The sequence below is a fragment of the Theobroma cacao genome, chromosome 8 (assembly GCF_053813885.1).
Source record: "Theobroma cacao isolate CCN51 chromosome 8, ASM5381388v1, whole genome shotgun sequence".
Taxonomy (NCBI): Eukaryota; Viridiplantae; Streptophyta; class Magnoliopsida; order Malvales; family Malvaceae; genus Theobroma; species Theobroma cacao.
This window is the reverse complement of record NC_142646.1, coordinates 1,660,325-1,684,524: the sequence shown is the minus strand read 5'-3', so window position 1 is coordinate 1,684,524 and position 24,200 is coordinate 1,660,325. Positions and strand designations below refer to the sequence as shown.

Below are 24,200 nucleotides of genomic sequence, written 5' to 3'. Positions count from 1 at the left end.
GACAGATTGACAAATCGACAGTGACCCATTGGAGCAGGAAAACTGTTGGACCCTGTTCGATGTCATGACCGGATTGAATGTGGGGTTTGGAGTTCTGAGAGAACCCTGGGGAGTCACAAGACACATTAACACACTGTCAAAATACGTACACTGTGGGGAACTGTGCACTCCATTATTTTATCTGTATTTTCTGCAGAATTTTTAAAATTTAGGCTGATCCGGTGGGACCCGAAAACCCGAAACCATAAAACTTTCGTGCCACTGTCTATATTTCTATTACTACATGATATTTATTTCCTTCACAAGAACAAGTGACATCATCAAGGACCCACGTGCCGGCCAATTCTCCATGGATATTCCGACGTGGCTGCCAAAGCTTCTAAGGAATCTAATGCTAATGGTGGCTTCCACCCTCTCTGGTTCTCTTAAGAAAACGCCAGACTCCGACAGTTTCAAGGATCCTGACGCCATCGTTGCTTTTTCCAATGACTCACTTAACGGCTACTTCTCCCCCCACCCTTGATTTCGCCACGTGGCTATTCTAGGTTAGACGTTATGTACTTTTGGCGGGAATGACCTGCTGGGTCCTTCTCACCCCAGCGAGGAGAACACGGACAATATGTATGACTGCTGGTTGGACCCAGAGGAAGAGGAAATATACTCAAACGGCGCCGTCGGGTCCAGTGCTAATACGAAAGAAAGGAGTATACTAAGCAGGATAATGAAGAGAGAAATGGAATTTAATTAGGGAATGATAATGACACATTGTGCAATTAAAAAACAAGATAATGATCAAGAGTGGCTTCGCAAATTCTGGGTGCGAAATGAATTTAGTAAAGGAAAAATGGAAAAATCTCAAATGGGGGAAGGTAGAGAGGTTGGATCAGCTGAAGATGGAATATCTGGTCCAACTCTACATCCTTCTAACATGAAAACAATGTCTGCCATTGATGGCCTATCAAGTGGATCAGGTGCTGTGCAGAGGAGTCCCACTTTGACCCCTAACAAGAATTCTTCCCACTCTGATGATTCAGGGTCTAACTCAAGCAGCCCTGGCTCTAGCAACTCTGAAATTTGACCTTTCTGTAATTGCTTTTTCACCCATTTCACAATGTCTTCGTCTTGGGTGAACATCACAGGTTTTCTTCCTGTAAGAATTTCTAATAGTACTATCCCAAAACTGTACACATCCGCTTCTTTTGCCGGTTGACCTGATAAAGCAGCTTCTGGTGCTACATAGCCTAGAGAACCAACTGGGGTTGAAGACGAGGAAGCTTCTGCTGGGGTTGCTATTGTCAGTCGCTCTAGCCCGAATTCAGATAAATGAGCTTCAAAATCAGCATCAAAGAGGACATTTTGTGGTTTGACATCACCGTGAACAATTGATAACGAGTGCAAAAATGCTAGGCCACGAGCAATGCCAAGAGCAATGAGATGACGCATTGGCCAATTGAGCATATGTCCATCTTGGTGAGATGCCTCTTGGAGGAGGGTGCCTAGGTTTCCGTTAGGCATGTAGTCATGAACAAGGAGCCTTAAGTCGGGTGGTCCAGCATAGTAGCCCCTTAGAACTGTTATGTTCCGATGCTTTACCTTGCCTAGCAATTCGGCTTCTTTCCGAAAGGTAACTTCATCAATAGATCCATCAACAAGGCGACGGATTGAAAGGACCATTCCATCTTGATACGTCGCCTTGAACACAAGTCCACATCTCCCCCTGCTCAAGACATTTTCCTCGTCAAATTGCCTTGTCGCCTCTAGTGTCTCCGCTAGCGTTATCTTGTTATTGAACATGACTAGTTTTGGTCCTCCATTTTCCCCACTTCCACGACTCCTGTCTGCTCCCGAACTAGCACTAGCCGGACTTCTCTTCTTCTCCCCAGTCGCCCATTCTCTAACCTTCTTCCGCCAGCGTAAAAGACTGTAAACATATCCACAACAACACAATGCAAGAAGGCAAGCCCCACCAGCAGCTATGGCAATTAATATAATCAGCTTCCTCCTTTTTCCGTTTCTTACATTTGCACATTCTCTGTTTAATGGCTTACCGCATAGTTCACTGTTCATTGAAAATACAGAAGGATCATCGAACCGAGAACCCAATGCATTAGGAATCTCACCTTCAAGATTGTTTCTTGACAGATTCAGATACTTCAAGCTAGACATGTTTGAAAGACTTGATGGAATGGCTCCACTCAATCTATTCGAGGAAAGGTTCAAAGTAGTTAGATACGACAGTTTTGATAATGAATCTGGTATGTTACCCGAGAGATGATTCCCATCCAATAACAGAGTAGTCATAGAGGAAGATCTGGACATTTCCTCTGGGATTTCACCATCTAAATTATTCAAACCCAAATCAAGCTCCTTCAAATGAGATAATCGAGAGATATCACCTGGTATATTGCCCCTCAAACGATTCGAACGAAGCTGAAGCACTTCAAGATCAAAGCAATTACCAAGTTCTACAGGAATCGTACCCGAAACTCGATTATAGGACAGCGAAAGCACAACCAATGACTGCAAAAAACCATAGGTCACCGGAATCCGACCAGTAAACTCATTAGAACTAAGATTCAAGTATTGCAAACCAACCAAGCTGCTAAAACCTTCAGGAACATCACCAGACAACCTGTTTTCTTCTAAAGCAACAACCTGCAAACTTGGCAACCCAAAAAGCTCAATAGGCAACTGACCGGAAATCTGCTGCTTACTCAAATCAAGAGATGTTAATTTCATCAGAGACCCAATACTCCCAGGAATCCTCCCTGAAAACCCACATGCACTTAAATTTAAGACCGCCAATCTCAATAAATCCCCTAAACCATCAGGAACTCCTCCAGAAAACTTGTTGTAACTGAGGTTTAAGGTTGTTAAATTACTCAACCGCATTATATCTTCTGGTACGCTTCCAGTCAAATTGTTTCCACTCAAATTCAACGTTTCAAGCCCTGAAATGTTCCCAAACCCGTACGGAATCGAGCCAGAAAATAAATTTCTCCCCAAAGCTATGCTTGTCAAGCTCCTCATTTGACTAAGAAAGACCGGCATTTTACCGGATAACCGGTTTCCTTCAAGATCAACGACCTTTAACGAACCACATTTTAGGAGCTGAGTAGGAACCAAACCGGTGAGCGAGTTGTTCGCCGCTCTTAGCTCTTCTAAGTTCAAAAGGTTGCCAATTTCAACTGGTAATAAACCAGTAAAGAAGTTTCCAGAAATATCCAAAATTCTCAACGTGGTCAAACTGGTCAACCAAGAAGGAAAAACGCCGCGGATGTGATTCTCGTGAAGGTCCAAAACCTCCAGAACTGGAACGCAGCTTCCGTTATTTTGCGGCTTAACAAGCTCCGTGAACTCATTAAATCCTAACTGCACGATCCTCAACGACGACGCCGAAGCATTCCCCGACGGTTTACAAAAGATGCTTTCAGGAACCGCACCGGAAAGTCCGTTGCGCGATAGAGCAAGCACTTGAAGATTCGGAACCGCACCGATGCTCCCAGGAACCAATCCTTTAAGCATGTTATCTTCTGCGCTTAAATGCATTAGCGAAGAACAGTTCGCTATAGCAGACGGCAACGTTCCGTCCAACTGGTTCGAGTCGAGCCAAAGGTACTCTAGTTCTTGGAGTTTCCCTATACTCACCGGAACTCCACTGGAAAACTGGTTGTATGACAAGTTGATAAGTTGCAGCTGAGATTGTGCCGAGAAATTCGACGGTATTTCCCCTGAGAAATCGTTCGAGGATAAATCGAGGTAGCGGAGAGACCACGGGATATCGACGGCGATTTTACCGGAGAGATAATTATGAGCTACATTGAGGACTTGCAAGTTGGTGAGGTTGAAAATGGAAGGCGGGAGGTTTCCGGAGAATGAGTTGTACTGCAAGTAAACGGCGCGTAACAGTGCGCATTGAGAGAGCGCGTCAGGTATGGAGCCGTTAAAGTTGTTAGAATGGAGGCTCAATTTGCGGAGCTCCCGTAAGCCCGATAACTGATCACTGAGTCGGCCACCGAGCTGGAGGCGAGGCAAGCGGAGCTCGCGGACTCGATCGTTGTAACAAACAATGCCACGCCAGTCGCACGGAGCAGACGGCGTGGACGCATCCCAGCCGTCTAGAACGCCAAGTGGGTCGTGAAAGATGCCCCGTTTGAACGACGTCAGCGCTCGGATCTCCGCCGAAGTAACGGCGCTGCGTTGAGCGTTAGTAGACAAAACGACGTCGGAGGCAAGGGCGAGGAAGAGAAGAAAAATAGCCGTTATTTCCATAGAGAAAAAACCAATTAGAAATGGAAAGAAAAAAAAAAAGTTCGGTGTATGGGAAAATGGTTAAGTGGGAGCTTAGGAATGGAGTGATGGTGGAGGTACAGAGGGAGCGTGTGTTCGCAGAGAGACTAACTGGAAAACAGTGCTCGACAGAAACGACGCCATATGTTGCGCCACAAGGGTAACTTTTTTATCCTCTTTTGGCTTTTAAAATAGTTGATAATCTCTTTCTTTATCCCCTGAGCCTGTGGCTTTGGCTTCCATTTCTATATTCCCTAGGAAGGGTGGGGGAGAATCATTAACTCAACTCCTGTGAAATTTTTCTTATCACGAGGGGTTTGATACCCTCACCTGGGTGGCGTGTTCCTAACTTAATGCATGTTGCTGTTTAGAATATAGATATTGGGAGATAGGAAAGTCCAATGGGTCATGGGTTATGATCAGATTCTTTGCTTTACGGTGCCATAAAAGGAGTTTAAGAAGTTAAAGAAAGCTCATTTTAATGGAGTCATTAGGCCAAAACTTTAATCTCTCCAGGAGAGTCATTTATCAACTGATCTGGCAAGTCGTGATATCTTATTTTTGGGGCAATTTTTTTTTTTAATTTTTGCATGGAGAAAACGTGCAGCCAATGATTATCACTTCCAATGGTCATTGCTTGTGAGTTAAATTATTATCCTACACTAACTCACGTAAAAGATAAATACTGTAGATAGCACTAGCAGAGCAGAGAGAACCCAAAGAAAAATAGAAGAAATAATTCAAAATGGCAGAGTTCTATTATTGGCAGATTATTAAGTCCTTTTCCATTTTAATTTGGTTGCGGATAGCTTCTGGTCAGAGGGCTATTGAGTTTTGTTTCTGACTACCACCAAATGCTCTTGCTGACGGCTTTCCGTTGCGAGATGGCCCATCTCAAAGCTGACCCACTTTCATGCTTGCTCCAAAAGGCGTCGACCTTTATCAAGCCAGGCCCAGTTTTAGAATTATGCACTCCTTGTAATCGAATTTAAGTTTAACCGAGGTAAATTTGGAGACCCATTTTTGCATTAATGTTTGCTTAATCTCCATTCTTGCTTCGTTGCTGGATAGGAGAGGGAGATTCCACTCAAATCTTGAGATCCATTTCCTCCATGTTCATCTCTTGTTTTCAGCAAAAGTTATTGCCTTTGGGACATTGTCTCGTTTCCTATGCAGTTCAACTGTCAGTCTTGGGGGAAATCTAAAGAAAGTTGGCAGAGAAATAGTGGAAAAGGCACAGAAATTCTCTATTTATCAATTGATTAAGCCATGGCAAGGTACCATGATCTCAGCTCTCAAGTATTCAATGTGCATGATTATATAATATTCATGTATTAAGTTGATCTGTGAGGCTTAAATCACTGGCCAGAGTTCACTTTTTCCAAACAAAAGTACCAGTCTTATATGAAGTAATGATGTTATTCACATCTCCCTCGCACAGCCTGTTGGAATAATGAGAAAAAATTTTGGACGGCAGCATACAGGCTAATACAAGCTTAGAACAAGCTGGTCACAACCAGGCAATGCCTGATGGATATGAATTCTTTTCTTGAAGGATCTAATTCATTTGAGATTTTGACGATAAAACCATAGCTGTGGTTCAATTCCAGGACCAGAGGCCAACTTTCTACAGTGGTGATAGCAGCTCCAGCATTAAGAATGGTAAGTCTCTATATTCCCCAAATTTCCTGTAAATCTCGACAGGGTGGTGCTCGAGGAGCAAGTGGGTTCTCATGTAGCTAATCATTGTTGACAGGAGAAAAGAGAAAAGGGCACGAGGAAAATGATTATCAACTCCTCCTAGTTATTTTGAGGAGGTTAATTAATGGTAATCATTGCATTGCGCAGGGTTTATGGGTTAGTCTCTCACCCTGGCTCCAGGGTTATCATTACAACAATACAACCTCTAACATGATTTGATGGCTAGATAGGCATGCAATGAAATAAGTAAATGCAAAACCATGCAACGAAAATTGGGAACATTTCATTTCAGGGCCAATCCCAACACTAACATAAACAGACACTAAGAGCTTGGATGGATAAAATGAAACTTCCGTTGCCGGGACTCGAACCCGGGTCTTTCGGGTGAGAGCCGAATATCCTGACCAGCTAGACTACAACGGAGCACTGATGTTGTTGTTCTAATGACACTCATAGAAGATCGGAGAAAAAGACGACAACTTTGCGGCAGCGACTTCCTTTCATTTTTTTTTATTGTAGAAAGTCCGGCACTTTCCTAACCCAGGAGACAAAGAGGAAGAAGCCGAAGAAGCCACCTCTTAACTGAGAGTGAAGAACGGTTTAAGCCTCTTTTTTTAACTCACAATTCCAAAAATGGAATCTTTGAGACACATTAGCATCGGGCTTTGCACTCCCGCTTTAACCCCATTGCCTCACCCTGGAAAACCTTCAAGACTCCACCGCCCTTCAGCCACCACAACCGTCTGCTCCGCCAGTAAATGGGCCGACCGCCTCATCGCGGACTTCCAATTCCTCCCACCAACCGACAACTCTTTCTCCTCTTCTTCCTCCTCAACCGCCACCCTCTCTCCCCCTTTCCCTCCCCCACTCTCTCCCTCTCCTCCCGAACGCCAAGTGTCCATCCCCCTCGATTTCTACAAGGTCTGTCAGACAGTAGCTCTCAGTTCGTTTTGAATTATGTTAGTTTAGAAAATCAGAGTTAATTTTAAGATTGTCGTTTTGGAAAGCAGGTGTTAGGAGCTGAGACTCATTTTTTAGGTGATGGAATCAAAAGAGCATATGAAGCTAGAGTCTCGAAACCGCCTCAATACGGGTTCAGCCAAGACAGCTTACTTAGCCGAAGACAGATTCTTCAAGCCGCCTGTGAAACTCTAGCTAACCCTGGCTCTAGACGAAATTATAATCAAGGCCTTGTCGATGATGAGCGCGACACTATCATCACTCAAGTGCCCTGGGACAAGGTAATTTCAGAATTTCACATTTTCTTTTATCAAATTTCTGTTTGGTTGTTGAGAAAATGCGGGAAATGTAGGTTCCTGGAGCATTATGCGTGTTGCAAGAAGCAGGGGAGACTGAAGTGGTGCTTCGAATTGGGGAGAGTTTGCTGAGAGAGAGACTGCCCAAGGCATTTAAGCAGGATGTCGTCCTGGCAATGGCGCTTGCTTATGTGGACTTGTCGAGGGATGCTATGGCATTGAATCCGCCAGATTTTATTACTGGTTGTGAGGTGCTTGAGATGGCTTTGAAGTTGTTGCAGGTACTCTAACACACCTTCTTTCTAGTTCATTTTGTAATTGTGCTTCAATATTGATTAAACTCTGTTTGATTACTATGTGGTTGTCTATATTAATTGTATATTGGTGGATTTTTCAGTACTGTAGTGAGTGTAAAGTCTGCCTAACAATGGGAAAAGGAGCTAATGTATGGAATTTTTTATCAGTATTTTACTGATATAACTTATGCATAGCAACTCAAGCATGTAGTGAACCTACATAAAGGTTAATCACTTGGTTATGGATTGATAAACTGGGCTTTTTGTTTCGACACTTGTAAATTTACAAGATTCTTGATAAATTCTTCTGTGGAGCATGCAGGAGGAAGGGGCCAGCAGTCTCGCCCCGGATTTACAGTCACAGATTGATGAGACATTAGAAGAGATTACCCCACGTTGTGTTCTGGAACTTCTAGCCTTGCCACTTGGTGATGAGTACCGGACAAAGAGAGAGGAGGGTCTTCGTGGTGTACGCAACATATTATGGGCTGTCGGTGGAGGAGGAGCTGCTGCAATCGCTGGAGGTTTTACCCGTGAAGATTTTATGAATGAGGCCTTCTTATGCATGACAGCGGCTGAGCAGGTATTATAGTACATAATATTTGTCATGATTCATGTTTGCCTTTTAGGCTTTCTGATCAGTCTCTTTGTTTTTAAATCCTTTTCCATGAAAGGTTGATCTATTTGCTGCCACACCAAGCAATATTCCTGCAGAAAGTTTTGAAGTTTATGGAGTAGCACTTGCACTTGTTGCTCAAGCATTTCTAAGTAAGAAACCTCATCTTATCCGAGATGCGGATAACCTCTTCCAGCAGCTTCAGCAGACAAAGGTAGCAGCCCTCCGGGACCCTGTCTCTCTCTATGCTCCCATGGAAAACCGTGAGATAGACTTTGCTTTGGAGAGGGGCCTCTGTTCATTGCTTGTGGGGGAGCTTGATGAGTGTCGCTTGTGGTTGGGCTTAGACAGTGACAGCTCCCCTTATAGAAATCCATCTATCGTAGATTTTGTCTTGGAAAACTCAAAGGATGATGATGACAGAGATCTTCCTGGGCTTTGTAAACTGTTGGAGACATGGTTAATGGAGGTGGTCTTCCCCAGATTTAGAGACACCAAAGATATACAATTCAAGCTTGGAGATTATTATGATGACCCCACTGTCCTGAGATATTTAGAAAGGCTTGAGGGAGTGGGTGGTTCACCCTTAGCTGCAGCAGCAGCTATAGTGAGGATAGGTGCAGAGGCTACTGCAGTTCTTGATCATGTAAAGGCTAGTGCAATTCAGGCATTGCAGAAGGTGTTTCCTCTTCGTAGTGCTGAGGAGAGTGTGAGACATCAATTAGATGGCGAGATGAGCAATATTTTTCATGCTGTTGAAAATGAAGAGACTCTTGGAAAACCTGATCCAGAGGATTCTGCCGTTCTAGCTGAGATTCCTGGGAAAAGTAGTTTGGAAGAAATGCATGAAGAAGAAACAATTACTGACAAAATTAAAGATGCCAGTGTCAAGATCATGTCTGCTAGTGTGGTAATTGGATTGATGACTTTGGTTGGATTGAAGGTTTTACCTGGTAGATCTAGTTCATCAGTTATTCGCAAAGAAATCAGCCCAGCTATGTCATCTAATGTCAGTAACATAGGTATGATTCAATAAGACATGTCGTCAGTGAGTGAGTAGTCAACCTAATGTAGCATTAAGTACACACAAGTGAAGTAATTTCTAAAATTATCTTATAATTTAACTAAACTTATTTGATATGGCTATTCTTCCATTTGTTTGTTTAGTATAATGTCAAAATTGGTTGGGAACAGAGAATGATTTTTCTCCTAAACATGTAAGATGTGTCCAAATTAGGCAAATTCCTTGGAAGTCATCCTGTTCCTCCATGATATGTGGTGCTCAAAACTGCTTTGAACTTTGCAGGGTCAGTAGATGAAAATTCTTTGCAAGAATTACCTAGAATAGATGCAAGGATTGCGGAAGGCATTGTTCGCAGGTGGCAGAACGTTAAATCGCAGGCATTTGGACCTGATCACTGTCTTGATAAATTGCCAGAGGTAATGATACTGTAACTTACATTCTTTTCTTTTATTTATTTTTTTTAATTTCCTCAAGGATGATCTTGAAAACTGCCCCGCAAACTAGACCCTTTTCATTTGGGGGCAACTGGTTATGTATGGTTGTTATGAGTCAGCCAAACATAGTAAGTAGATTGCTTTTGAAGATGTTCATTGCTGCTGCATTAGGGCACCGTGCGACTTTTTGTTAAAGCTTTTCCTAACACTGAGAAAACCACCAGGTTCTAGATGGTCAGATGTTGAAGACATGGACAGATCGTGCAGCTGAGATTGCTCAGCTTGGTTGGACATACGAATATAGTCTACTGAGCCTGGCCATCGACAGTGTTACCCTCTCACTAGATGGGCAGCGTGCCGTAGTGGAAGCAACTCTGGAAGAGTCCACCTGCTTGACCGATGTTCATCATCCAGAGAACAATGCCTCCAATGTGCAATCCTACACCACGAGATATGAAATGTCTAGCACCAAGTCAGGCTGGAAAATTACTGAAGGATCTGTCTTCAAATCATAGATGATGTAAAGCATAACAAAGCTCCAATGTGAATACCAAACTCTGCTTTTTGCCACAGTTTTTTTTTTAAGTGTTATTATTTGACAGAAACAGAGCATTGCATTATTGAATCATGAGAGAAGTCGTTCAACTTAAGTTTATGGAAAATTCCTTCAATCCATTATTAAATCTTTGGTAACTCAAATACAATGAGCAAAGAAAGAAATCAAATCGAATCTGCTACTAAAGTCTGGTTAACTTTACACACCTTCGGATTTACGTTCAGGAGGTTAAAATGAGAAGATTCCAACCCTGCAAATAGATCCAACCTAGATAATTCTCTAAAACTTCAACAGCCTTACAGCAGGGGAGGAATGCCGTGCTTCCAGGTGTAGGATCTTCGTGTTATGGATCGAGGCAGGATGTTGAGTCCAACTATCTCCTTGGGAGCTCGACTTGGCTCGACAAACCCGAACAACTTAGCCACTAAGGCAGCACTCTCCTTGACATGGTCCATGTCATTGGTGTCTGTCCATACACGGCGTGCCAGCTGTAAACTCCTCTGCTTTGTGTCCAACCCAATACCCCACTTCTTGAAGAGTTCTTCCCTTTGCTTTCTTGAGAACTTCTTCTGTATTTGCTTGCTCAACATTCCTCTCTCACGAATCAAATCCTTCACACTGCCACCACAGAAGAATACTATTACTATCAAGATTTCCATGGCATTAAAAGGGAATTGAGTAAAGGCAGTTCGTTTGTATTCAATCAGATTCAAAATGTGCAGTAATTCCATTGAAGTGCAGATGCGTACTGTGTGAATGTGCATGTGTACTGTTCAACTCATTAAGAGGGAATCTTAATTTTACCTTGAAGATGTTGTGTCAAGAGGACTATTTGTCCGAGCATTGGTTCCGGATGACATTGAATTCTTTATAAAAGACAACCTTCTTAGCTCTACCTCCATATACACAGAATCGGAAGGATCACCTTTGAAAAGCAGGATGAAATAAGTTCTGTGGATTAATGGTACATTGCATGCATCCCAAAGTTCAATTATCTTTCTCTGCTGCTTCTCAAATTCTGAGGCCCAACTAGAGTGCAGTTGCATGGCATCCTCTATTTTTTCCCTGGAATTATCAGTCTGATCTGTGGTTTCCTGAGCCTACCATAGATAACAATTCCATGGTAAAGGAAATAGGTTACTAGCTAAATAAATATGCCAAAAATCAATCATACTAGGTCTTTTTTTGGGGGTTTTCGGGAAGTATCATCATAGGATCATACAGCTGTTCTTAGAGTTGCATGAAGGAAATATGGCCATGCACATGTGCAACCTTTATAACTTTTGCATGCAAGGTTTCAGTGCAAGACATGAACAAGAATATTTTTTGCTATGCCTACTAACAATCTCTATTCACTCTACTTTAAACCTGTGGTGGAGAGGACAGCTTGAACCTTGGGAATACTTTATCTACCAAAGCAGAAAGGTAGTTATTAGAATCTTTTATTTCTGGGCAATTTGTGTTCATTTTGAAAGAACAGAATTGTGAGGACCTCAGTGATATGGAAGAGAAGATTATAATGAAACAAAAGAAACTATAACAGCTAACCTGTAAAAGATTGATTTCATGAGAAATAAGTAAAATCAAGAGAGTAAGGGAGGTTCATCTTCTCACCGTATCGTGACCAATTTGCTTTTCTGACTGTAGTTTCGTTTCAATACCACCAGCAACAGAATCAGGGGAGGAGGCAGTTCTTCTTCTCACAAAATCATTGCTAAATGACTTCTCTGGTCGTGGAAGAAAATCAATTACACTACAATTGTCTTCAACATCTGAATCTTTCAGACTTTGTGCATCCCCAGAAACACTGCTAAGAGAAGTTTGAGAATTTTTTCTGGACATATTTTCACTTCTGTTGTCATATTTCAGTCCAGAAAGCTTTTGGTCTAGGCCCCTTGGTCTTTCAAAGAAGTCCTTGTCAAACCCAGTGGAAGGGGGTGTGCTTTCATTCTGTTGTGCCTTCTCAAAGCAAGGTGAAGATGGCACTGTCGCGAGAACCGCCTTGCAGCTTCTGCTTCTGGTCATGCTCGAGGTACTAGAGCTAGATGCGTCCGAGAAACAAGGCGACTGCTCTAGATGATGAATTCTGACAAGAAATTTAACGGTCCTTTGCAATTCCTCAATTTTTTGTTTCAAAGCCTTGTAAGTTTCATCTCTATACAGAGGAGTTGATTGCAAATTTTCCTTTTGTACGATTGGTAATACATTTTCGTTCATGACTCTAGCTATGTCTAATTTTCCTTGATTTTCCTCAGGATCAGTGGAGAAGCCATCAGCTTCCAGTTTCTCCATGCTTGACTCCATCATGGTTAATTTTCCTTCAATATCCTCAGGAACAGTCAGGAATTCCCCATCTCCTGTTTTCTTGAGAATGACCTCTGTCTTGGGTACTTTTCCAACCTTTTCCTCCGGAGCAATTGATGAATCATCAGCTTCTATTTCCTTGACAACGGTCTCTGTCATGGCCGATTTTCTTTCCTGTTCCTCAGGGTCAATTGACAACTCATCAGTTTCAGTTTCCTGGACGATGGCGTCTTCCGTGGCTAATTTTCCTTCATTATTGGCAGGACTCAAAGAGGAAACTTCTGCCTTTTCATTCATCTTAATGCTCGAGTTTTCAATTTCAATGCATCGAACTTCCTTGCAGCTATCATCAAATTGTTCATTCGTTCTATGAGCGATCTCCTCCCAACCTTTGCATGGATCAGGCCCAACAAACTTCGGAGTGCTGCCATCGAGCAGAAAATACTCTTCAGAGTTCTCAGGAAGCCCTAGATAATGGTTGTAGGAACTAGGCACACTAGGTACACTAGTATTCCTATGCTTGTTGTAATCAACCATATAGGGAACTTTGGCCGGTTCTGATAATTTTGGTGATGAATATTCACCTTGCTTTAGCATTTGAACTTCTCTAACTGACAGTAGCAAATTCTCAACTCGAGATTGAGCAAGATCACGTTGCCGAGTCAATTCTGCTATCTCTTTGGCCATCTGTACATTCTCAAAAGAAAAAAAGCCAGGTTAATACAAGTGAATAGTTTTAAGTCAGGGCATGCCCAACTTTCAACCACTCTTTATCTAGTTTTCCTAATTTCTTCCTTCTTTCTTTTTTTCTTTCCGCTCTAAAGAAGTATGAACACTCTAAACCTGGCTTTCAGAACTCAATATTGAAGTAACATATTGATGACAAGTTTCCTAAACCCCTTTTAGAATCCCAAATAATAAATGTCGTGATAACTAAAAAAAAAAGCAGAGCCTGTACCCTCAAGATATAACTTTTCTGAGATGCAAAGATGTCATGGTTAAATGTATGGGAATCACCTGCCCGATGAGCAGCTCTTTCTCTCTCAGCATTATAGCAGTATCACGTTTGTTTGAAGCTGATCCTAAGCTCTTCATTTCATTCTCCAGTCTAGCCAACTCTCTTTGTAATTGCTTTACCAATGCTTTGTCTGACATAACTAAATTGACGTGTGCATTTGTTGTCACCTCTTTAGCACAGCTTGCAAACAAGAGAGTGTTTCTTGATTGCTCAACATGACTGCGTGCAGGATTCATAGTGCAAATGATGGCTGTTCTCGCATTGCCTCCTAAGGAATTCTGGAGTATGCGTGTCAGCTTAGAGTCTCTATAAGGTACATGTGCGTTTCTTCCCTTGCTGCAAAATGTCGTGCCAGTAAATTGGACAGAAACAATATATGCCATATTTATAAGGAGTTAAAAATACACATATGCCCTGCAATATTTGTTATAGAAAAATGAAAAAAAATTTTTTTGATCAACCTTAATTTGCGAATCACGGTTCCAAGGGTTAGTAAACTCCTATTTATGTGGCAGCCCTCTTTCAATCTTGCACCAGCAGATAAGGTCTGAGAGGCACGCTCGCTTCCTGCTAAATCAACAAAATTCTGTACAAGAAAGGCAAGTCAAATTTTCATTGTTAACGCTTAAGTTACTAGTTCAAATCTGAACAAAGTTGTCTCTGTTATTTCATCAATTCCCATCTGAAACAAGATAACTGGATTGTTTACTAAGAAGTCAACTGTATTATACCACAGAAGCTGCAAGCATGCTTGAATTTTCAGCTCCAGCATAATCACGAGCAGAGCTTTCAACAGTCTGCAAGATTGCATCATTGAACACAACAGTAAGACCAGGCACAGCTCTGATAAAAAAACAAAAGTTTACTCAAGTGGAGCATTCCTACCAGCCGCAAAATCTGATGTGATCTGGAGCTAGTTTCATTCAAAGAGGTCTCTCCTATCTGCCTTTGAGCTGCGCAAATGCGATACGAAAATGAATATATAATGCCATCTATTGAAAAATGAAAAGTAAAAAGAAATTGGATAGAGTGCCATGAGTGTTTTCGATAACACATTACCTTCACAGATTGAAAGGAGCTCCTGAAGATGGTCCCTGTCTCTGAGAGTCTCCTCAGTAAGTTTCTCCACAACAGTTCCCCTCTATTGAAGTGAAAACAAGTTATAAAAACGTTTATGCTCGTTCAAACATATTACTATTCAGAATAGAAAGCATAAATGGGGGAAATTTTTACCTCTGGATCATCTAGGAGTCTGAGTGGGGTACTATCAGAGCTAAGGAGGTCTCTGACAGCTTCATTATATATCTCCATGGCAGAGAATTTCACCAAAAATTCTCTCTCTTCATGCTGAGATATTGATCAAAACAAAATGTCATTTTCATTCTACATTCCCAAGAAACAAGAATAGATAGACTTCAACTATAAAAACAAAAGATACAAAAGGTGATCACAAATCTATAATTACCATCTCTATGTAGTCATATATATCTGCTACTGCATATTCAGTGATTCCACTCATTGTATATGTCTTTCCACTGCTTGTTTGCCCATATGCAAATATGGTTGCTGAAAAAAGAAACAAAAAATCCTCGATCAGTGAAAAGTTTTGCTTGATTATATAGCTATAAATATCAGGAAACAGAAACATGGAGACAAAGACTACTTACAATTGATACCACTGAGCACTGAAAGTGCAATTTGTTTAGCTACTTCCTCGTACACTTGCCTTGTATGGCTGTCACAAGCAAATACCCTGTCTATTCACAACAAAATTTACCAATAAGACAATGATTAGAAGATGATATCATATTGGAAAATTGTAAGGCAACGAACTGATTTTTTAAGAGACAAGCAAATCCTTACCAAATGTATAGGCGGCAGGGAACATGGAGCGTTCGGGCAAGCTATTCTTGAAAACAATGGTGTCATTGTTAATGCATTCCCAATCAGATACACTGTTCCTCGCTCTGTCTTTCTCGTTCAAAGGCCTTAATCTAACCGAAACAAAAATTTTCTCTTCTTGTCCACTTAACCCCTGTTCCTGAACTTCCACCTCCTCACTCATTGTCCCCATATCTATCCTTAAAACTCACAAACAGATCACCGAATTTTCCTTCGTTTCCTTTCCACTCCTAGAAAGCTTACGTAAGGTAATGGTCTCAATTGTCTAAACCTGCCCAAGAAATCCTTCACGGGCACCGTTTTACCAAATGTACTACCATGAAGCTTTGAAACCAACACGATTTCACTGAAATCATGCCGTTTCTTCAGCTTCGAAGCCTTTTTTTGTCTCTGTTTTCTCTACGCTTCACAATACTGTCCTGGAAATAAAATACATAAAACCACAAGAAAATTTCAAATCAAAACGTAAGAATTAACATCTATACTAACGATAAAATGAGAGCAAAAATTCAAAAAATTTGAACGTCAAATTTTTCATTTTTAAATGAAAATTAAACAATCCTTTCACCTTCGAGCTTCAATTCAAGCAACAAAATAGAAAAAAAAGAAAAAAAAAGAGAAATCTCAATGGAAAGGCTTCAACTTTCAAATGCAATCAATCAACGCAAAATGGAATGAAATGATCTTAATTTGATCAATCGTAAGGATCCAAAAACGTTGGAAAAACAGCTCAAAAACAATCATCAAATTCCGTGAAAAAAGAAAAATACAACAAACTTAACTAAAAGTCTCTAACTCATACAATGCGTTTCTGGAGAAAGAGAGTAGAAGAAGAAAATGGCAGTAAACAGCAAACGCAATGCCGTTGTTCTTCGCTTTGCCTCCCTCTCCCTCCGTTTCTCTTCCTGACTTGGAATCCTACCGACCTTTCGAATATAACCGCTACCGCTAACTAAAATCCGATGTGGCCTTACCGGTTTTGACCTTCACTTTTCCAAGTATTAACGCTTGTCGCTATCCCTTCCCAGCTGTCCAAGTACACGTGTCCACAACTTGAGCTTTTAGCTTTTTGACGCCTCATATAATAATTCTCATATGAGCTTGAAACCGGATTTCGGTCACTTTTCCCAAATCTATTTGTGAACCGAAGTGGTATAATTTTCTTGCCCAAACCCGTCGATTCGACCTAAATTTCGTACCCACAAATTGTACATCATGGGCCAAGGGTTTGGGCTTGGATGATGGGTCAGTCCTTGAAACTAAAAAGCTTTATTTGTTAAAAATGAGTAAAAATAGATCAAACTAATGACCGATCGAATTGAATAAAATTTTAATAAAGTGGTTTGATTTGATTGGTTTATTTGATTTAATTGGTTCATTCGATCGGTTCATTGGATTTTACAATTTATTCGATTAGTTCTGGATCTTAAAATTTTTATTGAACTAATAAAACAATAAATCTTAAAATTATATTATATATATGTATGTATATTATATTTATATGTTTAATTAGTTTATTTATTTATTATGGTTTGTATTAGTTTATTTATGTTTAAATTATTTGTATATTTTATAATTATAGATAAAATTTATAAATTTTAATATTGCAATATATAAAAGACAAAAATGACAAAAATTTAGTTCTTTTGGTCCATAATCGAACAGACCAAACCGATTTGATTTTTAATTGATTCAATCCATTTTTTAAATTTTTATGTATAATAAATTAAAAATTAATTCATAAAAGAATAAATTATGAATTTAAAATTATATTTAAAATAATTAATAAATTTTAATAAATATTACATTTATTGTAAATATTTTACTAATAAAAATAATTTATAAAAAATAAAATTTATTCTTTATTAAAAAATAATATATTATTAAATTCAAGTAACAAATACCTTATACTCGTTACCCAAACTCGTAACTGTTAATAATTTTACTGTTCATACTTGATTACAAAGTTCTAATAATATAAAATAATACATGATACTTAATTATAAAAATACTTATTAAAGATATTTATGATCAAATCTAAAATTTCTACGTTTATATTTTTGTAAACAAATTATAACAATATTTGTTAGTTGGTCTTGGGGTGAATCCTCATTTCTGTCTTGCTCCGTTTTGTTTCTTTGTAATTGTTTTTTCTCTACCACCTTGGCTTGCTTTTGTTTTATGTTGAAAACTTGGTGAGCAGTACCATTACAACGGATGTCGTTTTGGCAATTTCCACTCGTTAGAAAAAGGAGGAAGGGGAACGATAATTGTAGCCACGCAGCCAGCTGGCAGTTACTCCACTTTTCGCCTCAAAATAAGCCCATTAGCCAACTGCCAACCAGCCAACCAACCAAACTACACACACTCCCTCTTGCCTTCTCATCCAAATTTCATCCCCAAAAAAAAAAAAAAAGAGTTTGCTTTTTGTGGGGCTTCATAGGCATAGCCCCCACACCCTCATCATCAGAGCCAGAAAAATAAATTGAAAATGAATAAAAAATAAGAAAAAATAAGGGACTCCATCTCTCTCTCCTTCTCTTCCTGTTCTCTCCTTTCCCTTTAGCTGCTCCAGATCGAATGAAACCAAAGGAACATCCCGAAACCCCCAAAATTAAATAAAAATAAATAAAAAACCCTAATGAATTATGATTTTCTGTTCAAACTTTTCTAATTTATAGCCAACCTCTTTTTTATAAAGGGAAAAAAATCCCATCTTTCTCTCTCTCTCTTTTTTTTTTTTTTAATTTTGTCTTGGTCCCTCGTTTCCCAATTTACAAACTTTAGTGTTTTTCCATTTCCGTTTCCAAGTTTCAAACCCTAGCTCTAAGAAGAAAAGGGAGAAGAGGAGAAAAATTTTAGAGACAATGGCGACAAGAGGGAGTAGATCAGAGAAGGTGAAGAGAATTTTCCAGCAATTCGACGCGAACCGGGATGGGGGTCTTAACAGAGACGAAATGGCAGCGTTGGTCGTCGCAGTGAACCCGAGAGTCAAATTTAGCGACGAACAAATCAACGCCATTCTCGACGAAGTGTTCCGGACCTACGGGGAGTTCATTGACGGTGAAAACGGGTTAACGTACGAAGGTTTGTTGAGAACTTACGACGACGGAGCCGGTGACGTGGACCGTGACTTTGACGCGCTGGGTCTCGAGCTCAATTTGGACGAAAACAAAGGCGCGTCGATTGTTTCCGAAGCTTCTTCTTCGTCGATTGTGGATGAGAGAGTAATGGAGTCGCAGAAGAAGCAGCGGACGGCAGCGTGGGCCGTGTCGCCGCATCACGGGATAGTTTTCGATGACACGTGGAAGCTCGTTGACGATTTGGAGATTTTGGTGAAGAGATTGAAAGCACAGCAAGCGAAAGACGGGAAATTTAAAAACGATAATTTTGATGCGTATTCTGATGCTGGGTGGTCAAGGGAATTAGGACCGTCTGCGGAGCTTTCAGAGAAAAGGGTGTATTGGGAAGAATCTGGACATGATTATGCTGTTTTTGTTAAAGAATTGGGGGCTTTAAGGAGTAGAGCTGATGGAGCAAGGTCGAGAGAAGAAGCATTTGATGGCCACATGGCAATTGGGAGGGTTTTATATGAGCATCAGTTGTTTAAAGAAGCTTTGATTAGTTTCAAAAGGTCTTGCGAATTGCAGCCTATGGATGTGAGGCCACATTTTAGAGCTGGGAATTGTCTGTATGTGTTAGGGAAGTATAAAGAAGCTAAAGAAGAGTTTTTGTTGGCTTTGGAATCAGCTGAGGCAGGCGGACATCAATGGGGTTACTTGCTTCCTCAAATTGATGTCAATCTTGGGATTGCTCTTGAAGGAGAAGGTATGGTTTTAAGTGCTTGTGAGTATTATAGAGAAGCTGCTATTCTTTGTCCTACTCATTTTAGAGCTTTGAAACTTTTGGGTAGTGCTCTTTTTGGGGTAGGGGAGTATAGGGCGGCTGTTAAGGCTTTAGAAGAAGCTATCTTTATGAAACCAGATTATGCTGATGCACATTGTGATTTAGCATCAGCTTTGCATGCAATGGGTGAGGATGAGAGGGCAATTGAGGTTTTCCAGAAAGCGATTGATTTGAAACCTGGTCATGTCGATGCTTTATACAATCTAGGTGGGCTTTATATGGACTTGGGTAGGTTTCAGAGAGCTTCTGAGATGTACACTAGGGTTTTAGCTGTGTGGCCAAATCATTGGCGGGCACAGCTCAATAAGGCTGTGTCCTTGTTGGGGGCTGGAGAAACTGAGGAAGCTAAGAAAGCTTTGAAGGAAGCTTTGAAAATGACAAATAGGGTTGAATTACATGATGCCATTTACCATCTGAAGCAGCTACAGAAGAAGAAGGTGAAGACTAACGGTGGTGCCAACGGGGAAGGGGCTTTTGTAATAGTGGAGCCATCAAAATTCAAGACTGTGGGGGAGAAGACTACGTTGAGGCAGGATTTAGGAAGTGCCCTTGAAATTAGGGCCTTCCAGAGAATTACTAGATTGGGCCGCTGTGAAGTGGATCTTCTGAAGAAGGAAATGAGTGACACTGATGTACCAGTCTCCTACTCTGGTGGTGGCGGTCCTCAGAAATCCATTCGCAAACCTAATTTGGAAGAAATTCTACGCAGACTACTTAATTTTCTAAAACCTGAAACCTTCCAAGGAGCTGTCAAAGCCATAAATGAGAAAATCCTCTCTGTCTTGGATGAAACAGGATCAGGCAGGGTGGACTTGGGCATGTTTTATGCTGTTCTTGCCCCCATTTGTAGTGGACCTCTGGATAAGCGAAAACGGATTGCCTTTGATGCACTTTTATGGCGGCCAGTAAATGAAGGTGGTTCTCAGATTAGAAAGGTGGATGCTCTTCAGTACATCAAATTGTTGAGGGCTATATATGTTCCTTCTCATGGAATAAGTGAAATACTGGAAATTCATGGAGAAACAGATTCCTCGATGGTATCTTTCAATGAATTTCTTGTCATGTTTGACGATCCTGATTGGGGCTTTGGTATCATGTCCACTCTGATGAAGTTAGAAACCGGAGATAGGAATCGTCATGGACGCCAAGTTTGCTCTGTTTGCCGTTACCCAATTATTGGTTCTCGCTTTAAGGAAGTGAAGTCTCACTTTAGTCTATGTAATCAATGCTACAGTGAGGGAAAGGTGCCCACTAACTATAAACAGGATGAGTATAAATTCAAAGAGTATGGAAGTGAGGCTGAAGCGATGAAAGACAAGTGCATGTGCTTTAATTTGCAATCCCACAAAGATCCGTAGCTAGTTGGTTTAAAGTCTTTTTGCTAATCTTGTACCATTCCATTGTGTTGTTTTAGTCATCCTGTGTGCATTGTGCAATATATAGTTCATCAATGTGTTCAGTGGGCAACATGCCCTTGTATAATAAACCGTTTTCAGGTGATGGCTCTAGTATCCTTGTTTCATAACAGTTGTTGTAGAGACATTTTTCCTCTTCCGATTTTGGGAAAAATGAAAATTCCCTAGATGGTGTATATTCACTGTATCATCTTCTGCTCTTTTCTTGTTAGTAGTGTTAAATTTGTTTGGAGGTGTTAAATGGAGAAACAAATGTTATGCTTTTGGCGTGCAGGGCATTAATTCTGCTCAGACATTCTGCTTGAGTAGTTTGATATTCAATTGATAGATCTTTTATTGCTTCACCAATGCATGTTCTCAGGTTGTGAATTGCCATATATAGTTTTGCCTACTTGACTCTTGTTATTGCATAAGGCAAATACATGTTGAGCATTTACTGTTATTGGCCGGTGATTGCAGGCCCAGCAATTGAAGACAATTACAAAGCTTTATCTTTAAGAAAGAGAAATGAAGCTTTCCTAGAGTTGTTGAAAGGCCAGGCGGCAATAAATATAGTCAGGTAGAAAGTGTTGATTCTACTTCTGGTGTTTTTTGAGTCTTAAGAATAGTTCAAGCAATAAATAAAAGCTAGTGGTGTAATCCGAATCAGATGCAATCTTAAACTGGTGTTGCCATTGTATGCTTAATAGTTAATAGTCATAAAGAGGAGATTGACTTACCATGAAATCATCATTCTTCCCTTTTAACTGTGAGGTGGGAGGGAACAACAATAACTTAAAGAGTATAAGAATTCTAACTGTGACATCAGCTTTCATTATTCTGATACTCTGGGCCATAATCTGTTGGTAATTGCAGGTAGTTTGTTATCCTTCAAAAATCTTTCAAATCTATTAATAATCCCATCTCTTAATCTCTTATTGGTTTCTTTGCCTCAGTCGTCTTCATCATAAGGATAGGTGGGGAAAGTGGTAGGTACCATCATTAGCTGGGACTTGAAGGGGAACAGGTAATACAGTTGACCAATGCAGACAGCAGAGTTTTGGGAGCCCAGGTCGGATTTTTCCCTTCCCATTAAATGATGGGGGTTTGACACTAAAAGAGAAAACAAAATGATGTTTACAACTATGTAGTATCTAGAATATTTTCATTAAATATTCTGGAATGATTCACTAAATCATTGTGGATGACACTTTTTCCTAATGAAAATTAGCAGGATGGGGAATTATCAAAAGAAACCAAGCTGGTTTCCTAGCTTAGTCATTGTCTGTTTCTATGTTTGTTGAATAATTGTACTACTACAGGAATAATATTTAGAACTGCATGAAGGACTAAAGGCTTACAAATGTCACTTTCTATGATTGATATCCAAGGGTCAAACCAACCATTTACTTTTATCGTTTAAAGTAATTTCTTTTTCTCCACGTCCAAATGCAAAATTCCAACAACTAAACACTTGATTCCAGCTTTTTCCATCAGGATCTTAACAACGGGAAACTTATGACATATATATATATATATAGATAACAGGGCATGATTGACTTCAGCAGCGCAATCCCAAAGCCATCAGTATTTTATTTTTTAGGACGGAAACCTATTTTAATTACAGAAATTAATAATAAACGGGAGGCTCCCGCGAAATCCGTTGTAGTCTAGTTGGTTAGGATACTCGGCTCTCACCCGAGAGACCCGGGTTCAAGTCCCGGCAACGGAATATGTTTTTTTTTTTTTAAGCCTTTGAAAGGCTAGCGGTAGAGTAGCCCAATCGATTCGATTGTAGTAGGCCCATAAAGAAATAGAACCTTGATCTGGGCCATTTCATCCGCATTGAGTTGAAATTGAAATAATTTATGGATCCAATCTGTCGAATGTGATTAATTTGATTCGATTATTTTGATTTTCATCTTAAATCAATTAAAAACATTGATTGTTTTTATTTATCGGATTGGTTTTTATATATTCAAAATTTATAATCGAATTGATCGGATAAACCCATTAATAATAGTATGCTTTTAAATATTAAATATTTCAATATTTTTAAAAATAAAATCTTTATAAGTTGAATTTATCTTGATTAAAATGTGGAGATGAGTACTTTTTTTTCTATAAAATGTTACTAAAAATTATTAAAAATTTACTAAAAATAAATTTCTATTAATTTGATTTTAAAAAATTTGAAACTAATTAAATTTACATCCCTACGCATAGGTATCAAAGCAATTGCAAGTAACTGAAATTAGCATCGCTCCATTCTATATGCATCAACATAGTTTGATTATTTAATATAAGACACAAGAGATGAAATTGTATACAAGCACTATGGTAAATTGTACCTAAATATTTAATTCATCAGTTAATACATTATTTCTTATTTAAAGAATATGTATTCGAATCTCTATTTTTTAATAAAAAAATATGTATAACAAATTATTCCCATATATTGAGTAAAAGTGAAGACAAGTACGGTACCTTGTTTTAATTGCTCTATCATCAATTAAACATACTGCCTCGTATTCACTAGTTTTCATCCTTGTGGCAAAACATAGTACATAGATTAAACCATGACCTTTTCATTTCGTCACAACACTTTCGATCTAAAAAGAGTTAGCTTCAATTCAAGTACATGCAAAAACCATGACCTGTCATCTGTTGGGCATGAGCTAGGAAGTTCAGTTTAATTCAAGCACTGCTACCTGGTACAGTCGGACCGACATTAATTGGACAAAACTCTATTTTGACAGGTGTAAACATCTCGTGGTAGTTTAAGACAGTTGCCGTACGTGCGTTATAGAGCGTTAATATTCTTTCTGCGTGTTACATAAGATGAATTTAATTATGTGATTAATTGTAATTAAATAAAAAAATATTAATGACGACTACTCGTTCTGTCTAGCGAGTCAGATTCCCGAACTGTACCGTCGCTACAACCTGCAGTTTAAAGGTTTTAAGATATATAGGTCAAGTGGTGCAAACTCCAAAGCACAAGATAAGCATGTCAAGCTTGAGTGAGAGGTCAGTCATGCACATTTTTGGTGTGACAGGGATGGTTATAATGACATTAATGCCCATGATAGCAACAGAAACATCGTCACCATCGTCGCCGTTATCATCATCATCTCCAGCATCTGATCTTCTCTTCCACCCGGTTGAGAGAAAGAAGCAGCAGGGATCAGGTGATAAGGAAATTAGCTACCTGCAGCAGGATCATCGTCAGAAAGTCATCATCCAAGACCAAGAGGATTACGGTGTTTGGAATCCCACCCCGAGATCAGGCGGCGGAGGAGTGCGTGCTTCCCCCGTTCCCCATGCAAAAGACAGTCGCCACTTCTCTTCCAAAATCATTTCCGGACTGATTACCCATTTTCCCGCCCGAAGACGACGTCGTCGACCTAACCATGCAGGCCCATTTCATTGAACAACAGTTCTGCAGCTTACTCATTTCCAGAAATCTGCTGGCGTTTGCTCCATCGTAATAGTAATTCTTT

General features: G+C 40.0%; 4 protein-coding genes and 2 non-coding genes across 7 annotated transcripts; 3 read left to right on the top strand and 3 right to left on the bottom strand.

Annotated features, from left to right (window-relative positions):
• Window positions 1–719: 719 nt before the first annotated feature.
• Window positions 720–4,272, bottom strand: LOC18591492 (uncharacterized). Its single transcript, XM_007017637.3, has one exon. It carries the CDS (start codon window positions 4,270–4,272, stop codon window positions 856–858), a length of 3,417 nt encoding a protein of 1,138 aa, XP_007017699.2. The 3' UTR covers window positions 720–855.
• A 2,069-nt stretch (window positions 4,273–6,341) lies between these two features.
• Window positions 6,342–6,414, bottom strand: TRNAE-CUC (transfer RNA glutamic acid (anticodon CUC)). The gene has a single exon. It is a non-coding gene; the product is annotated as a tRNA-Glu (tRNA).
• Window positions 6,415–6,496: 82 nt separating this feature from the next.
• On the top strand, window positions 6,497–10,267 carry ARC6 (Chaperone DnaJ-domain superfamily protein). Its single transcript, XM_018125678.2, has 7 exons — window positions 6,497–6,912; window positions 7,002–7,232; window positions 7,304–7,528; window positions 7,866–8,126; window positions 8,218–9,181; window positions 9,466–9,599; window positions 9,842–10,267. Exons 1-7 carry the CDS (start codon window positions 6,625–6,627, stop codon window positions 10,130–10,132), a joined length of 2,394 nt encoding a protein of 797 aa, XP_017981167.1. The 5' UTR covers window positions 6,497–6,624; the 3' UTR covers window positions 10,133–10,267.
• Window positions 9,733–16,357, bottom strand: LOC18591490 (kinesin-like protein KIN-7F). 2 transcript variants are annotated; one of them, XM_088809111.1, is made up of 14 exons: window positions 16,200–16,357; window positions 15,359–15,816; window positions 15,163–15,252; window positions 14,961–15,061; window positions 14,729–14,842; window positions 14,555–14,636; window positions 14,381–14,448; window positions 14,227–14,292; window positions 13,957–14,081; window positions 13,495–13,831; window positions 11,788–13,164; window positions 10,978–11,273; window positions 10,380–10,791; window positions 9,733–10,056 (listed from the first exon to the last, which is right to left on the bottom strand). In XM_088809111.1, exons 2-13 carry the CDS (start codon window positions 15,567–15,569, stop codon window positions 10,470–10,472), a joined length of 3,189 nt encoding a protein of 1,062 aa, XP_088665237.1. In that variant the 5' UTR covers window positions 15,570–15,816; window positions 16,200–16,357; the 3' UTR covers window positions 9,733–10,056; window positions 10,380–10,469. The 2 variants fall into 2 exon arrangements, with proteins under 2 accessions (XP_088665237.1, XP_017981164.1); XM_018125675.2 differs by having other exon boundaries at window positions 16,180–16,332.
• A 1,363-nt stretch (window positions 16,358–17,720) lies between these two features.
• LOC18591489 (putative TPR repeat-containing protein At1g05150) lies at window positions 17,721–21,009 on the top strand. The gene has a single exon (XM_018125677.2). It carries the CDS (start codon window positions 18,265–18,267, stop codon window positions 20,659–20,661), a length of 2,397 nt encoding a protein of 798 aa, XP_017981166.1. The 5' UTR covers window positions 17,721–18,264; the 3' UTR covers window positions 20,662–21,009.
• Window positions 21,010–22,356: 1,347 nt separating this feature from the next.
• On the top strand, window positions 22,357–22,429 carry TRNAE-CUC (transfer RNA glutamic acid (anticodon CUC)). Its single transcript has one exon. It is a non-coding gene; the product is annotated as a tRNA-Glu (tRNA).
• The last annotated feature ends 1,771 nt before the right edge of the window (window positions 22,430–24,200 follow it).